The 18,185-nt window shown below is 41.6% G+C and overlaps 1 protein-coding gene across 1 annotated transcript; it reads right to left on the bottom strand.

Moving 5' to 3' along the window:
• Positions 1 to 520: 520 nt before the first annotated feature.
• On the bottom strand, positions 521 to 18,185 carry MMD (monocyte to macrophage differentiation associated). The gene is made up of 7 exons (XM_058038641.1): positions 18,088 to 18,185; positions 12,011 to 12,092; positions 5,556 to 5,716; positions 4,364 to 4,438; positions 3,866 to 3,967; positions 3,407 to 3,476; positions 521 to 2,666 (listed from the first exon to the last, which is right to left on the bottom strand). The coding sequence occupies exons 1-7, from the start codon at positions 18,114 to 18,116 to the stop codon at positions 2,466 to 2,468; spliced, it is 720 nt and encodes a 239-aa protein (XP_057894624.1). The 5' UTR covers positions 18,117 to 18,185; the 3' UTR covers positions 521 to 2,465.

Raw genomic sequence — 18,185 nt, 5'->3', positions numbered from 1 at the left:
AAAATACAGAAGCAAGTGCTTTTAAAAACATTTGCCTTGGGAAGACAAAGAAATCCCATCTCTGCACTGCAGCATGCATTACTGGAAAAAGCACTATCCTTACTCCTGAGAGGAATCAGCCTCGAGAGCTCCAATTAGATGGAGGGGAAAAAAGAAAAGACTAATTGATATGCTTGCTTTCCAGACAGAAACACATTTTTAGTTCAGCTTGTCTGTATTTTATGCAATGATACTCCTCCAGGGATAAGAGCAAAATTATGTATTTCAATGTTCTAAGCTGAAAAAAAATCCCAATATATTCTTATATCCCAGAACAGCAAAAGGGAAAAGCAAGTTCCAACTATTTACCAAAATTTAGACAGAAATATATCTTTTCCATAGTAAAAATTGAGTATTTTGGATTATAGTCTTACTGTTTTTAAACAGGATCCCTTTTGTCAGGAGTGGCCACAGTGTCAGTCTGTGACTGCCCTGCCCAGATGATGGAGAGGGGAAACAACAACCACCAAGAAAACAAGAGTTTCCAAATTGCACCAAATGTTTATTGTTAGTCTAGTACATTCAATATCATATTGACTAGAATACAGTAATTCAAAATATTTTTGGCGAATTGAAACTTTTTAAAAACCATTTCAAACACTCCAAAAAGCAAATGCCATGAAAAATTAACTTAAAATTAAAACAAACACATTCAAGCAATAGTTTAACTTTCGACTACAGAAAACCTTTACATGTATTTTAGTGGTTTTAGCAGTACTGCATTTCAACAAAATATATGGACTCACAAAAAGTGGAAAATATTAAAATAGACACAATGTTAAAAAACTGAGGCATCCAGATCTGCAAGACTGTTGTGGTAGAATCACCTGCCCAGCTGCTCCCTTTGCTCTCCTTTGGGGCAGTTTGAGTTTGCTGTGGTGCTGCCACTTCTCTGATCACCTGCTACCACCACAGAGCAATTCTTCAATGTCTTGAATTTAAAGTTTGTCCCTCTGGTAAATTCCCTATACAAATGTAAATATTGTAAAACTTGTGGCCCTCTGGCAAATCTGAGTGAAACAGGACCTTTGAAACATCCCTATTGTTTGCAGACAGGCAATATCCAGAACAAAATCTGAAAAAGGCAACACATTTTGGTTTTGTTTTTCAATACTGACATGTAAAACTGACTAAATTAGAAAAAGGATAAAGTCAATCTTAATATAAGACATTCATTACATAGTGGGACAGGATAGAATTATTGGACTAACAGGATCACAGGGACTCCTCTACACCGGTCATCTGAGCACGCCCTACAACCACGCCTTGCTACCACAGCTGGATTTCCTGGACAGACAGACAGACAGACAGTGACAGAGACCAGCCAGGCTCTGTGAGAAGCCCCAGATGACGAGTGACACTTACCACATCCTCCAAGCCGTGCCTCTGAAGGACCCTGAGCTCCAGGTGCTCAGCAATGCTCTGCCTGCTGCTCCCACCCGGGTTTCCCACCACAACCACCCCAGCAAACCCAGTGGGCCCAGTCAGTTCAAGCCCCTTTGGAAACCCAGGTCCCAGTGCCACATGTGTGTGTGTGTGTACAGGGGCTGGGGAAATGAGGGGCCCTGGCCTGGATGGGGGATATTCCACACAGCCCCCACCCTGGGGACAGCTGGGACCTTGGAGGAGAAAATCACCCTCAGCTCTTCATCACAAATAAAGCCAGCTTAAGGTCTGGTTCAGTGGTATTGTAAATGAGCAGAATGCTGCCATGTTAGAAGTCAGCAGAATCGCATTCAGGTTTTAGTTTGTAAAAGTGGTTATTACAATTACAGCTGCAACACAAACTTCAGGAGAGGTACAATGTTTGCTCCTCAGAACAGGGTGTGGAATGTAACCGTTTCTTGCAAGAGTTTGCAACATGAATAACTGCATAGATGACAGTTGTGTGTCTTCAGTTCAATAAATGTACTTTTAAAGTTTACAAAAAACACAGAAAAGTTTCTATAAAAGTCACATTATACCAAGATAATGGGTGGTAAAAGTAGATTAGTTGTCTCTGATTCATGTTTAAGAAATGACTCGTGGAAAGGTGATAGAAACCAATTTCATGTCACAAGCATTACATTTTCACTATTGCACTGACTTCACCATTAGAATCACTAATTTAGAAAAATTCACGTAGTTAAAAACTGTAAAATTAAACTAGCATACAAAATTTGTTTGTAAACATCAGGCAGCCAGTTCTGCTAACGTGGAATGGACTCTTGGTTACTGCAGTACAGTATCTTGGTTATTTACAGCACTTGCCATGTGATGGGAAATGGCAGGACACAAACATCAGTTCACAGTAATTGTGTTCACAGAACTACCAAAGTCAGTGCAGTTTTGCTGTGCAATTTTTCCAATTCCCCCCAATTCTTTAAGTCAAATAATACTGCTACAGAGGCCAAGTGCAGATTAATTTTTTTTTTTTTTTTAAGATCTCACAAGTGACGGATGATGTCTGCAGGACTTCTGTAAAGGTACTTCCAGATGGCATAGTAATGGACAGCAGCTGCTGTGGCCACGAAGAGGTGCCAGATGGCGTGGGCAAAGGGGATCACTCCATCACTCTTGAAGAACACCACGCCCAGGCAATAGATCAAACCTCCCCAGGCCACCTCCTGCAGCCCCTCCGTGTTGCTCTGCCAGGGAACAAGCACAGGTCAGGGTGTAAAGGGGGCAAAGAGTATTTATGGACAGAATGCACAGTGCTTTTCTCCCCCAGGCAAAGGGAGCTGGCTGTGACAACTCTGGAAATGTTGGGTGGGACAGATGGACAAGTGAGAAATGCATGTATTTATATTACACTTTGTGAAATGCACAATAATGTGCTCATATACCATGTCCCCATAGCACTAGAGAACTTAACTTATACTGGGACAACTCAAGAACTAAAACAAGATTGATGGTTTGCTTCATCAGCAGAGCAGACAATCATGGAGACAAAGAAAACCACATTACTCTGTGAAGTGTGAGTTTAATGCAGCTCCTCCCAGCAAGACTTTGATACAGCCAGTTAAGGCATTAACCTGAAAATGTGTCACATTTATATTAGCAGCAGAGATGGTTAATCAACATTATTTAAAATGTGTAACTATAAAACAGTTTGGAGTAGGATGCTTTTCAAATGCACCAAGAAACCCAGGCTCTCTTTATCTACCCAGTGCAGCCCAGACTGAACAAAACAAGGCAGCACTTCACTGAAATGTGAACTATAAATCCAAACTATGACAGGTTGTATTTGGTTGCTCTGCCAAGAGCATTTACAAGTACAGTGTACTAAAATGAACATCTCTGCAGAGGAAAGAGCTGCACTGGAATTCAAGCTGGTTATAAAAGGCAAGTCTTGTTTGTTTGCACTGTTCAAAGTCACATTCCTTACCATGGATGTCACTACCAGAGCAGGAGAAAATCCCATCGCTAAATAGAAAAAGAGTTCAACGATCTTATACCTAAAAAGGAATGATTTGAGCAATTTAAGGTGGTGTACAAAAGGGTGAACATTTCCTTCAACAGCAAAAATGAGTATTTTAAATTATCTGTTGGTATTGGGTCATTATACAAAAAGTTTTCATGCAGATAGGGAGGTTGTAGTGTTTTATGACAAAATTAAAACTAGCATTTATCTCTGCATTGTAGAGTTGCAGGCAATACCTTCCCTAAATACTGCCCAGACACTTTCACTTGCAGTAAGTACCAGTGAGAATAAAACACTGAGGCAACTTAAATTTTCTTGTTTGATGAGAACCTTGGTAGCTCATCTCCAAAACAAAAAAAAGTTTGGTCTTGTACTCTGATGATAATTTTCAGTTTAAAGTTAAATGCAAAGAATAATTCTTACTTTTCATGGTAGAGAAATACATAAAGGGTTCCTCCAGCAGCCATCAGCCAGATAAACCATCTCATGTGAGATGCCAGAGGTCCCAGCTCACGGAGATTTAACCTGGAGGCATAAAGGTTCCAAGGGACAAAAGTGGTGAGTAAACTAACACAATAGCAGTGGGGGTTAATAAAAACAAATAAATACTCAGAGCTATAACTACAGAACGATGGGGGAACAAACAAGGACATTCTACCCACAGGGAGGCAGAAGGTGCTTGCATTGATGGGTGGAAAGCATGAACTGAGGTATGAGGAGTATAAATAAACTACTTTCTGATGTTTTCTAGCATCACTTTCTGCTCAGCAAGGCCCAGGAGATGACATTGCAATGTCTGTCACAACACATAATGTGGCCAGTTGCATCCAAGAAGGCATCTGTAGATTCTGGAAAGCTGCCATGATGAACTCCTTACTTTGGAAAAGCTTTGATTCTGCAGCTCTGGTCCCCATTTCTTACCATGGTGCGTAGGATGCTGCAATGAAGACATAGATCATCATTCTGTCACACATGTGAAAGCAATGCTCCATTGTCCTAGGGACAGAGAGACAGAACAGGTCACCATGACACATTTTGGGAAGATTTTTGCATCACCTCACTTTCCTGACATGCTTTGGAATTACTCTGGAGAAAATACCATCACCTCCATCCCTCTTACAACCATGTGGAGGAACTGAGACACATAAGAGCTGGGCACTTCTCCACCTTGCACCCCTGTCACATCAACTCTGCCTAATCCAGACACTGTTACTATTTAGTGACTACTGGCTACATCCAATTTATGGCCCAGAATTATTTAGGGAGTTTTAGAAGGGATGGATAAATAAAATAAAATTAAAAGAATAAATCCCATGTCAGTTCTGCTATTGCTGCCTTGGTCCCAAGGAGGTTTCCTGCTGGTTAGCTGGGCATTGGCAAAAGCTGTGTTCCTCAAAGCACCTGAGCATGCCACAGTCCCAGACAGTGTCTTCACATCTGCAATCAGATATTATCCATCAACCACCTACATTATGTTTTTCTCATTCTGCTTCTGGATTAAGAGCCACTAGGGCTACCAAAACACGTTTTCTTTGTGACAAGGCAGCAGACATTCAAGTTCACTGGTACATGAGCTTGGCTCACTATTCCTTCCAAAAAAATCAAGGATGTTTATAGGAACCAAGGCAACCCCTGTGGCAGGGAGAAATGGTGCATCTGACCCCACTGATATCAGAAGGTTAATTAATTACTTTATTATACTATATTATTCTATATTCTATTGCATTGTATTAAATTGAATCTGCACAAGCACCCAGAATCCCATGGCTGTCAGCTGACAGTCCTGACACACACACACACACCTGGCCCTGACAGGCCAAGGAAACAAAACACCATCACTTTGTGTGATAGAATGCAATATGGAGATTGTTTACCCAAAGTGATGGGTAAACAAAGAACCTCCATATTGCATTCTACTTTGGCACAACACAGTGATAAGATTTGTTTTGATCATTCTTTTCTCTGCTTCTCTCAGGTTCAGAGAACGTGAATCCCACAGGTGTTTTTATCGCGGTCCAGTAGGAAGTACCACTCCAACCTCCGGTAAAATTGGTTTGACTGACAAGCACAAAGGGCAAACATGCCAAGGAGGTGCAGCACTCTCTCCTGCTACCTGAGGTGACTCTTCTTCCAGGAGACGATGTGGAAGACGGTGGAGACGATGAAGAGGGCGCAGAGCCCCACGCCGTACATCCATGCCGTGATCTTCTCCCAGCGGTCGTCCGAGAGCCGGTGCAGGAGGGCGCTGCCCACGATGGCAGGGACAATCAGGAGCTGCCACAACAAAAGCACACTGTCGGCTTTGTGCTCTGGTGCCACCCACAGAGCAGCACCAGCAGGCAGAGAGCCCAGCCACAGCCACAGAGTTCTGTCATTTAGTTTGAAGTTGACACATCAGCACCAGAAATTCATCGATGTCTCAGGCATGGGTTAGATCTGGTTTTGCTAAATTTCTCCCCCCCATGGTTACCAGGGAAGGTTACCAACTCCTCTAGCCATGACAGCAAATTCTTTTGTCTAATTTTCTAAATATTAGCAGGTCTTATTTTCACATTCAGCTTCATGTTTTAAAACCAAATTGATCTTACTCTAGGCTTCAATTTAAGCCACATCTTGTGCACAGACACAGAGCACAAGATAGACCAAAATAAACCCAAATCCCAAATGAAAAAACAAAGCATTTAGCAAAGTGCAGCTGCAAGAATTAAGCAATAATTTTGCAGAACTTGGGTTAAGCTACCATAAATAAATTAGCTGCAAACTTCTCTCATGAATAGATTTTTAATGCACAAAGATGTTCTTCTAATGCAGCATATCCAACTCTGTTTTCCTTCCCACCTCCCTCTCAAAGCATTTCTAATTCACTTCCTCCAAAACAGGCCCTGTTCAAACATCATTATAAAATTATGTTTGCATGAAGCATCCAAGAAGTGATGCAGGCTTTAAATGCATACATTTAAAACCACACTCCCTTCCAGAATAAAATACCTGATATACCTCTATCTCCTTCAGGAAAAGGCAAAAAGAAGAGAGAGAGAAAGAGAAAAAAAACCAAAAACCCTAAAAAACACCCTAAATCCAACAAGTATTTGAAGAAGAGAGCTCACTGACTCAGCTATTTCTACCCATCTCCATCCACTATCAAGTCAGCCTTCTAAGTTACAAACACTGCACAAATTCTCTTCCAGGCCCTACAGCATGTCTAAAATGCTAATTTGTTCCCTTGAATTGCAAATAAGCTCCTTAGGGTTAAACTCTTGGTAATTTAACCCAAGTCTCATATGTTAAACAATAAAGCCAGGAACAAGCAATGTTTAAACAAACCTGGCACTTTGCATTAGAGTTCTGATAGCTCAGACTGCAGAGTTCTAGTCTAGCCTGACCTATCTGTCCTTTATCTAATTACAGACCAGAGGAAATCGAGGTTCTGCTCAGTGCAGAGGATGCAGAGCAAACTGAATGGATGTGAGAACAACAATAACATGAATGGATCTGAGAATAACAATTTCCTTCTGACTTTGAAGTGTATCAGCTGTAGCTTCATTACTATTCAATTTCCTTATGTTTTGCAAAATTCAGTGTATTTGTGCCAAAAGCTGTAGAGCCATGGAAATTAAAAGCATGGCACTGATACACTGACAGCATTGGGACTGCAGGTGAAAACACTTCCTGAGCTTTGTAATGGAGCTATGGAAGTTGACTTGGTGCACTTTAAGGCCAGCAATAGTCTGCCAGCCTGGCTTCCCATTTATCATCAACCCTAAATTTCCTGCACACATCCTGGGGAGCCCCCAAACTCAGGGAAGGTTGAGATGTGCCACTCCTCAGGAGATCAGCCACTCCTGCTCTCCACACGTGAGACACAGTGCGAGTGAAGTGTGGCTGGAGCCCCTGGCACAGCCAGGAACTGACGAGATGTGACAATTGTTTCATTTAGGTTTTGCAGGGGACAGGAGGACACACAGCCCCAGAAATGGAGGTGTAGCCACGGCCCTAAGCTGTACAGTCCCAATGCACCCTCAGATTCCTTCCCAATTTTTGGTGCAAATTCCAGTTTTGACTATGCTTGACAAAGAACTGAAAGGTTTCAGAGATTAAATACCTATAAATACCAGGTAAAACAGCAAATTCCTACTAATTCCCTGTAACAGCCTAGGCATGAGCTGCTCAGGGACTCTGACAGAGACCACAGGAAGAGAGCCCTCTTTGGGCTTTAGATTTAGATATTACACAGAATAACCCACCTTTCTTACAGAGACCCCAGCTTTTCAATAATCTCCTCAAATAAATATTTCACAAGCTAAGCTGTGATATGGGATGCTCAAATGGGCCAAAACAAAGTTCAGAGTCAATCACTCTTTCCAGTAATTATTGTGTATAAAGTGATAGAGTTAAAACAAAGAAGCAATTCTATTATTATCACCTCTTTATTTGCACCTTCAGAATCAAGAGTACAGTCCCTTTTTTGCCTTGTCCTGCTTTAAAGAACAATTCTACCTGTCACAGGGAAGAGCACTGTATTCCATGAAAAGGACTGATTGTTTTTTCTAAGTGTTCTTTTTGGAACCATTTTCCTCTCCGTGCTTGGTAGGCACCATGGGAACAGCCAGACAAAACAAGAGATGTTTTATTACTTTTTTTTTCTTGGCCAAAAATAGCTAGATTAAATACAAATTCCAGAAATGATACCCTGCTGCTCCAGCCAACTCGATTAAAGTTCTTCAGATGGCAATGTCATAACAGGTAACATGTGGTACAATGGGCTTTATCCATCTTACAAAAGAAATATGAAACTTCAGCTCACAAAAAAAGGCAAATTTTCCCACATTCATTTGAAAAAAAATCACAAGCACACGAACTGCATTTTAATCTCCAGTTTTCAGAATGGAAAAGCCATTAATGAGTCCTTTAAAAGAAGGGGAGTTCACCAAAAAAGCAGTCAGAGAATCAGAACTAACAGAATGAGTGGGATTGTGCTGTGTCATTTTACAGCATGACAAAGCATTTCTTAGTTGCCAATATTCCTTGAAAAAAACTCCAGCTACAAGTCACAAAATCTTTGCTTATTTCATCATGGAGTGCAAGTCTTCCAAGTGAATATCATCAAACCCAGTAACTTAATGTACTGTGAGCAAACCCAGAGCTGTGATGTGCAAATTTACTAATTTTAGCACCGTGATTAATCCTGGCTGCATCAGAAGTGGGGCTGGAAGGAAGATCTGCAGAACAGGAGAGAAGGCAACAGTTTCCTAAGCTTTCTAGAAAAATGTCAGAACAAAATAAGAGAATGAAGTTAAAAGCTCTTTGCAATAAGGAGGAAGATAAAGGATTAAAATATGTTCATTTACATCTACAGGTGGCAATCTGTCAGAATAGTCTTCAGCACAACCTTTGTGTGGTGCATTTTGGGAAACCAACTACCACAAACCCTGCTGTCACAGCAAGTAAAAACCCTTAAGGCACAAGGGAAGAGGCTGAGACAATAAGCTGTGAGCCTGATCAGGGTCACCTGAGTGAAATGACACTCTCTGGTTACCAACTTACAGCAAAATACCCAGTACCTTCCACCTGTCTGGGGCTGCTGAGGATACTGCTCCACTGCTCAGCATTTTACCTGCATTCTTTCCATATTTCTCCAGACAATCTCTGTCACAGACAGCTTCAAAAACCTGTTGGAAGTTTTGCTTTTGTATCTAACATCCCTGGAGAATGAAGTTATTCTCCTTGCACATCATGCAGGCAGCAGCACTGCCCTCTGATGCACGAGCCACTGCAGCAGTGTTGGTGTCACTGCTGCAATCTCACGAGCCTCTCACTGGGAGGGAAACATTGAGGGCACAAAAATGGTCCATGCAGTTCCTTTTCTTTGGAAAGGAAGGCAGCAGAAACAGCAATAAAGCTGCCAGCCCTGTCCCCCAAAATGTGACACTTAGAGGGACCCATGGAGGGCTGTGCCCATCCCCAGCTGCCTGCTCCATGAGCACACCCCTGTTACCATCTCTCCCAACTTTTCAATTTTCCCCTAGTTTTAGGAGACCAGTAAGACAGAGTGAGAGGCCCACAAGCAGCTTGGGTTGTGCAACACACAGAGAGCAGAGAAACTGCTTATACCAGTCAGAGGGAATGGAGACATTTTCATCAGAAGTCTCCTTCTGAAATTCTGATCACCCCTTCTTCCCTGCTCAAATGGCCACCTAAATGCTCCAAGTCTCACTTTTTAAATATTTATACTACTTCTGTTCTTCCATGCACTTCACTAACCCAACCTGGAATACAGATTATAACTAATTTTAAGAATAGTTACTCCTTTTAAGGCAGTTAGAAGAAACATTTAAAGTAGTATAAAGCAAGGCATGTCTAAATCCTGAGGTTTTAACACAACAAGGTCTGATAAACCTTACATACACCAGAAAGCTTTGTTATGAAAGTCATCTCTCCCCTCCAATTCTCACAACCCCTGCTTTTCTCATACACTGCTTCCTTCCTGTTCCTTTGAACACAGAGAACAGCTTTTTCTGTTTTCAACTACTTTGCTGCCATTCCTCTCCCAGTGTCCGAAGGCAAGTCAATGCTTCATTTAAAGCTAAAAAAAAAGAGCAAGGCATTTAAAATAGCCTTACAAGTAAGAAATGTGAAGATACCTTACTACCTTTTAAGTATTGTACCAAAAGGTTGTACCTGGGATTCCATACCCTCCTTTATCCTTATTTTTTTGTTGCTTGTTTGTTTTTTAGTAAGCAGCTGCCATAAACTGATTCCTGTGTATTTTTAAGTTCAAAACCAGATGGGGTACCTATTGAGAAGTACATTCATAAAGTAGAAGTTGACTGCTTCCTGAATTATGAATAAAAGTTTGGAATAAAAATATATTGGAGAACCATTGTTGAATTCTGTTCTATAGAATTATCAATGTCTAATTGAAAGCTTGCATTGCAATCTAGCGGCAAAGACACAGCCACTTGACCATCTAACATTTAGTAATTCTGCAACACAAAGGAGATGAAAACATCCCCTCTAGCTTTTCTGTGCTACCTCAGCTTAGACTCCCATTTCAAGACTTTAAATGTTGATGAAAAAATATGGCATATTTATTTTAACAGTTTATTGTAAGTTTTAGCAGATAGTTTGCTCAGAAAGTAATCAGAGAGCTCCACCACAAACTGCAGCCCACCAGAAAACACTGATCCACCTTAGCTATCAGGAGTAAAACATGCCTGTTTTTCAACTAGGTGAAAGCTGAAATTGCTTAGGAGCACGGCAACATCTGCCAGATATTTTGAAATCTAACTTTTTGGCCAGAGCAAACAAGATTTGCACAAGGATTATGAGATAAACTACGCATTTGTATTAACTAACAGAATGTTGCTTCATTCCCTAGGCAAATAAGCATATATTTACATAATGCTGTACATGAGACCTTTGGCTTAAGAACACAGAAGCTTCAGTCAACTTTATGTCTACATGCAAAACCAAGGTGATTCTGTTTTTTCCAGCACCACGGAGCTGTATGTTGGTTATTTATGAAACACACACAAGGGATCCTTAAAACCAGAGCTCCTTAAGAACTGAAGAGTTCTGGGCACTACTTTGAGCTTTCCTATCTGCAGCTCACTCAGACACACTGGAGATAAGAGACTGAGGACAAAGTCAAACATACTTCAGATGTTTGGAGTTGAGGGGTTGAGGAGACGCACAAGCTGCTTTTGTAAAAGGGCAAATGCTATCTTAGAAAGCAAACAAACACATTTTTAAGTCCTTTTCAAAGTGCCAGACAGCAAATTAAACTTCCTAATTACTAAAAGAAAAAAAAAAAATCAAAGGGGACTGCTTTTGTTCTTCTTTATGTGAATACCACATACTCAAATCTACAAAAAGTCCGTACATTACAAAAATAAGGAAAGCTTGAAATTTCAGCAGGGCAGTCAGCATTATCAGGGTCTCTTGCAAAACAGCAGATTTCTTGAAGAGTCAGTAGGTATCAGGATTAAAACATTCCAGCTCATCCCTCGAAGAGTTCAGAAAAAGACTGGATGTGGCACTTGCTGCCACGATCTAGTTGAATTGTTACAACATGGGTTGGACTTGATGATCTTACAGGTCTCTTCCAACCTTGAATTTCTGTGATTCTGTGATTGTTGCCCATATCCACAGACAGTCTGATGAGGCCTTCCCATTTCTCACATGGATAAATCTTTCTTTTACTTCCAGTTTACAATTTGCACAATATTATGTCAGGGCAGACCTGGGAAATCCACCTTGCAGGCTAACTAGTAGTGGCCTATACCCCCTTTACTGCAGGCATCCTTTGACTGGAACACAGGGAAAATATCAAGTTAAAGACCTGTAACATTGGTGAAAATCAATCTTGTGAAGTGTCTGGAGCTCTAAGAGATTCAGAATATTACCAAACATCTAATTTTCTGTACTGTTACAGTTAACGCTTATATGCACAAAACCAGAGAGAGGCTGTAGACAGGAACACAGCCAAGGCAAAGGTAAGCATTTAGCAATCCAAACAGACAAAAATTTATTGAAACATCTGGTTAAAGAAGGCAGAAGTGTACTTACTGCATGTGTGTAACAGTTAGCAGCATGTTCATAGCAGGTGGGTTTGTAGCGGCTGTTGGCTGGGGCTGGGTGGTTCATGAACCTGTGGAATAATGAAGAATACTTTCAGGAAATTTGCTAAAACATCTCTCTGAGTGTCATGAAGGAAATGAAGGAATACTTCCGACTTGGTAGTGTTAAAAATTGTAAGTACAGACATGTTCAAAGTAACTGTGATTTGAATTGCAAGTTCTCCCAAGTAAAGTCTCTTACCAGACACACATGTTAAATAAATTCCTGTGACTGCCTGATGCAGGATGGTGAACTCTTTAATCAGGAGTTCACATAAAGCAGAGTCCCTCTTTTCTGACAGTTTGGTCAGAGGAAGAATGAAACATTTCCTATTTAAATTACATGGCAAGAACTCAAATTATTCTTAAAATATGGAGTTCATCATAGCTTCTTCTTTAAAGAAGTTCTTGAAACTGCAGCAATATTCCATTTTGGAGCACTTGAACACTGATTTTTGACTCCTATAAGAAGCAGTATTTGCATCTCTGGAGCATGAGGTGGCTCATTTTTTTAATCCTATGTCTGTAACTGAGATCCAAATATCTCCTACATGGGCATGATGAAAGGAGACTCTAATGGTCAGTTCTGAAGAGGAAATATTTCAAGAGGTTTGCCATAGACATTCCATCTTTTTATCTAAGAATTTCCAAACATTCTAACAAACAAACAAGCACATCAAATGCAGTCCATGCAAGCTGAACAGAATATGATGAAACCCTAGAAAGTTTTGGAAGAATTTGCCAATGCAAACGTTTCATTTACATGTATTAAAAAAACCAAACACTTGAGCTGTTTCCTGTGAAACTCAACAATTTAAATCTCTGCAGGAACACCTGTAAAAGACAGCACACACCTATATGCAACAGTCAAATGAAAGCTGTGAATTTCTCCAGCTCCAGTCTGTTATCCCAGCACTGCTGAGTGTCCTGCAAAAGTGATTATCTCTCACCAATAATTCCAGTTTACTCCAGATTTTTCTAAAACTATGCACTGACAATCAGTCAGGTATCCAAGCAGCCAGGAACAGCTTCACAAGAAATACAGAACATGTTTGTATACTCAGAACCAAGAGCAGCTTTGTTACCTAGATTTATACAAAAAGCTTGTTAGACAAACTTTGGTCCTTCCCCATGTCCCCCTGGTTTAAATCAAAATGAGTCCTATTTTTATGACATCTATAAAATACTGCCCAACCTCAAAACAGGGGAAAACAAACAAACAACTAAAAAAAAATCCAACCCAAATCTTACAGTTGGCATAAGCAGTTCCAGATTTCTGGAATATTTCACTTGGTTTTCTTGACTGATTTATTAAGTGACTTGTGAACCATTTTTTCTAAACTGATAGATGAAAATGTAGCAGCATTGGGAAAATAACAGTGTCATGATCCCTCACTAAACCATGGCAATTTCAAGAAACAGTCCATTGGTACTAATACAAAAGCTAAGAAAAATGTGGATTCAATTCACAGACACAGAACATAAATGGTTGTTAGCACATTAATAACCCTGCAGGAGTTAATGTATGGTTAAAAATGGCAATTCTTTTGTCAGTGAGAAATGGCACCTTGTTCTCCTCTCCAAGAAGACAATGACACTGTCATCACAAAGGCTTGCAGAATATTTGGAAAATTACTTTATTCCCAGTGCTTGTATGTCTTCAACAGCTGCTGAACACCATCTCTGCATCCTCTAAAGATGGAACATTCAGTTTGCTCAGTTCTGCTTCCAAGTCAGGAAAATGTTTAAAAATAAAAGCATCTGTTGGCTCAGTGAGTGGCCAGGCTTGGACTGCCCTTGTCCAACTCCATAAATTCAAAGTCATGGGAAACTTTTCACTTATCACATCTAGAATATTATTGCTTTTCTCTGTGGTGGTACCTTGGAAGTCTCACAAGAAGTAAAAAAATTTTTAAAAAGTCAAACTCAAACCTGAAGAACCAAAAGGAATAATTTTATACTCTGCAGTAGCTTTATAATTTCTGGTGTTCCAAATTTCTATGTTAGATACTATTATCATATACAAATCTATAAATAATTGATGCCTCCTAATGGGATCTTCTATTATCCAACATTAGCCTACTTTTAATTTTTCCCCCCTTTTTTTTCAGTAGGAAATACACTGCATCTTTCTAAAGCAATCATATTGGATCTAGGGGTAATGTTAGATTTTAGAATTATGCACTAACACTTTAGAAATGAGGACCTCTTACTGTCACTAATTTAAAGACATTTATTAGCTGTAGGACAGAACACAAAGACAGCAACAAACCTATCCTTGCTCTGTTACCTACACACAGAGCTGGGTTTTTTCCCTGTTTTTGTTTGTGGCAGCACAGGAATGATGCAAATATTCTGTGCCAGAGCTCCAGCATTAGCAACACCTCACCCATCCCCTTCACCTCAGTGTTTACACCAATAACACAACACCTCCAGTGTGTTTTGGCAGAAGGGGAAGTGCTCAGTTTTACCTGTCCCCCACAGAAATGGGTCTCACAATGCCCCAACATCTGACAGACCTGCACCTCTCCCTTCCCAGAGGGATTGCCTCCATCCAACAGGCTGCAGACCCTGGAAACATCTGCTCAGGTCACTGCTCACAGGCAGCAGTCTTAGTAAAGCAAACTTTGAGTTATTCCTCCTTGCCTTTTGATCATTAACTATTTATAAACATTATCAGGAACAGCTTCAGAGGAAGGATCATTAACGAGGTGGCTGGAAGGGCAAAAATGCCAGCCAGAGCTTCTCATGAGTTCCTTTCATTTCCAGTTTGACAGTTTAGGCTTAATGTCTTAAGAAACAGACATGGATTTTGAAAAGAGCTGCTCTGTGATATTACTGATGTGCTCCTCAAACCCAGGAAAATTATTCTGACACACACAGTTAAAGCCAGTCACATACTCCTGCAGTTATAGACACATATGATATTGCAACACAAAGGCAGAAGAATGTGGTTGTTTATTCACATTCTAGAGGCAAAACAGCTCTGCTCTTCCTTAAAGATAAATAAATAAGCTAACAAACCCCATGCCACCACCAACAATGGATGCTTGTTTCCTGCCTTGTGAATACAGCAGCACAGGGACATTGTTCCTCCTCTTATCTACAGGTCACATTTGCCTCTTCTGCAAAAGATAATTGTGGGAATTATAATCTCACCTCCCTAAAAGTGGAAGCTCAGTAAAGAGCATTCAGATGCTGTTCACTCCTATACAAAGGCTCTCTGTAACACAGCCATTAAGGTTATTATCAAATGCAGGACAGACTGACAATGCCCCACTGAACTGGGCTACAGTTTACAGGAAATGTCTTTAATTGAAGCCTTTTTGATTCTCTAGCAAATCTCTAATGTATTTTTTACTAGCAGATCTAGTGAAACCAGAATAATTTAATCAGAAGATATGCAGCACATCTCACAAGGATGTACAAATACTTGTCCATTTAAGGTATTGACAATCCAAGATATCCAAGATAAAATATTAATGCCTTCAATATCAGAAGAAGAAATTTCTGAAATTAAGAGACTGAGAACGGCTTGTAGCCAGCCAGGAGAGAATGCTTTCACACTGAATTGAGCTGTGAGTTCCTTTTCACAATTTAAATTCTCAATGCTCAGAACCTGCTCAAGGCCAAGGAAGTTCAAGACTCAGAATTTCATAGCAAACAAACAACTTTTGATGGACATACTCCCAATATAAGCAGACAAAAAGTACTGAGAGAGAGATACAGCAATTTAAAACAAGAGGGAAGAAACTCATACCCCTCCCTTCACGCTACTTGATCTTTGATCTTGAAATACTTTAAATATTTTAAATTCTAAACATACAGACTGATCCATCCTGTGTGACAGACCCTAATCTCAAGCCCCTATTCATTTCCAAGGAACAGATGCTGTATGTTTCCCAGAGATTCCAGAATTAAGAGAAGATAGTGTCTCAGAGACAAAGCAGAAGGAAAGTCCGAGGGCTCTTAATGCTTTGTCTTTGCATGCAAAGCCAGCTTAGAAAAATAAATTATAAAACCCCAAATCCATTGCACATATCTGTATGACATTTGTCTGGCATTACAACAAGCTTAGACCCCAGACTGCAGAAGGGTAAATAAAATCTTGCCCTATTGATGATTCCCATCTGCTGAATGAATTATTGTTTTAAGCATAAAGCAAATTGTCATTAAAAACAGCAAGCACGGATAATGGCCTCAAATATCTGGATTTTTTAGTCTTTTCAGGAAGTATTTTTTCCTTTATTCAGCTCAAAAGACCTCATACTTCCTTTCACCAGCTTAAAAGCACATTCCCTCTTCTTGTGCCTTTCTTTCTTTGTGCTTTCCAGCAGCAAGAGAAGCCATTTAGACCTAATAAACCACAAATAACAGCATATGAGAAACTGCAACAACGTGGGCGTAACTCCACAAAACCGGCAGTAGCATAAATCAAATGGGGTTAAAAATTGCTTCATTATCTAACTATATGCTTCAGTACCGAGGATGTTTCCTAAGCTCTTTGTTTTCAAGAGGAAAACAAAAAAAAAATACAAGCAGGTCAGAACAGATCTGATGACCATTCAGATTAGATTTTGAAGAGAAACAAAAGGATTTATTAAAAGCTTGCTTGGACCAAATTTGGCTTTGACCAAATTCATTCAGTTAAAAGTAGATCCATCTTCCTCCACAGTAGGCACCTTCCTTCCTGGATTTGACAGTATCTAGCTGTGGTTTGTAACTGCTCACATAATCTTTACTATCTCTCAACATCTGAGGCACAGAAATAATTCAGATCAGTGCAGAAGCAGTTCCCTTATTTGGAAATATCAGTGAAATCCCACGCTGTGTGAAGGTTCACGTACTTACAGCACGATACTAAAGATAAAAGGAGACCTGCAATACTCTGAGAACCCACAAACAACTCTGCTATCATACACAGACTGTGTCATGGAAAAAAGTGTCTGTGCATCCCACTGACCGCCCCAAAGCCTCCCCAGCCTTCTGGCAAGTATGAAAGGCAGCAATTCAAGCAAAGAGTGGGCAGCACTCACAAGTCACCCCAGGTGCTGCAGCACATCTGAGCTCAGGGGCAAAGGACCAGCCAGCCAAAGTGTGGGCTAGCACAGAAACAGCGTCCGACCGCATTAATATTTTTCTCTTTCAGTTTTATTTCCCTTTTAATACTTAGGTCTCAGTTTTTTGAGCAAGTTGGTGAAAGGAGAGCAAGGCAGGCCTACGGCAGGTACCCGGTCAGGTAAGCCCTGTGCAACCGGCCTCACCCAGGAGACGGGCTGTCCATCAACAGTTACTGGCCTGGCATGTGCACAGTGGAGAACCAAAGCCCACAGATGCTTATCCAAGAACCACGACTGCAGTTACCCGAGCAGCATCTTAAAGCTGAATGAAGGCTGATTTTTAAGCTAAAAAAGCATTGATTTAGATTGGATACTACGAAGTAATTCTTCCCTGTGAGGGTGCTGAGGCCCGGTCACAGAGAAGCTGCGGCTGTCCCGTCCCTGGAAGCACAAAAGCCCAAGTTGGACAGGGCTTGGAGGAAACTGATCTAGTGTAAGGCATCCCTGCCCATGGCAGAGGGCTGGAACGAGACGAGCTTTAAGGCGCTTCCAACCCGGAGCATTCTGCGATTCCATGATACTCAATGCGCCCTGGGAGGCAGCAGAACAAGGAGCTCCACGGCCCCGCGGGGCCACACGGGGCCGGCGGGCGCTGACCCAGCCCGGCCCAGGAGCCACAGGTCGGGCCCCGCGGAGCGCCGCGATGCGCGGCTGTGACACAGGGCCGGATGCGCGAACCCTCACCCACTGAACGGCGGCGATGAACAAACACACACACAAACAAAAGACCCTCCTCACCCCCGCCCACTCGCGCCCCCAGGACCTCGCTGCCCACCCCGCCCGGCACCGGCGAGAAAACCTCGGCTCGCCCACCCACCCCTCACCCCGCCCGGGGGTTCCATCCCGCGGGGAGCGCCTCGGGCAGGAAGGAGGATGCCATCCCCGCCGGGGGTCGCGGCGAGCTCACCTCCGGAACCGCTCCCGGAGCCGCCGCATGGGTCCGGGGCTGGGGGTCGGGCCGGGGGGCTGCGGGCGGCTCGGGCCGGGCTCCGGGCCCGCATTGGC

Source organism: Melospiza georgiana, chromosome 21 (genome assembly GCF_028018845.1).
Source record: "Melospiza georgiana isolate bMelGeo1 chromosome 21, bMelGeo1.pri, whole genome shotgun sequence".
Taxonomy (NCBI): Eukaryota; Metazoa; Chordata; class Aves; order Passeriformes; family Passerellidae; genus Melospiza; species Melospiza georgiana.
This window is presented reverse-complemented; position numbering and strand designations above follow the sequence as displayed.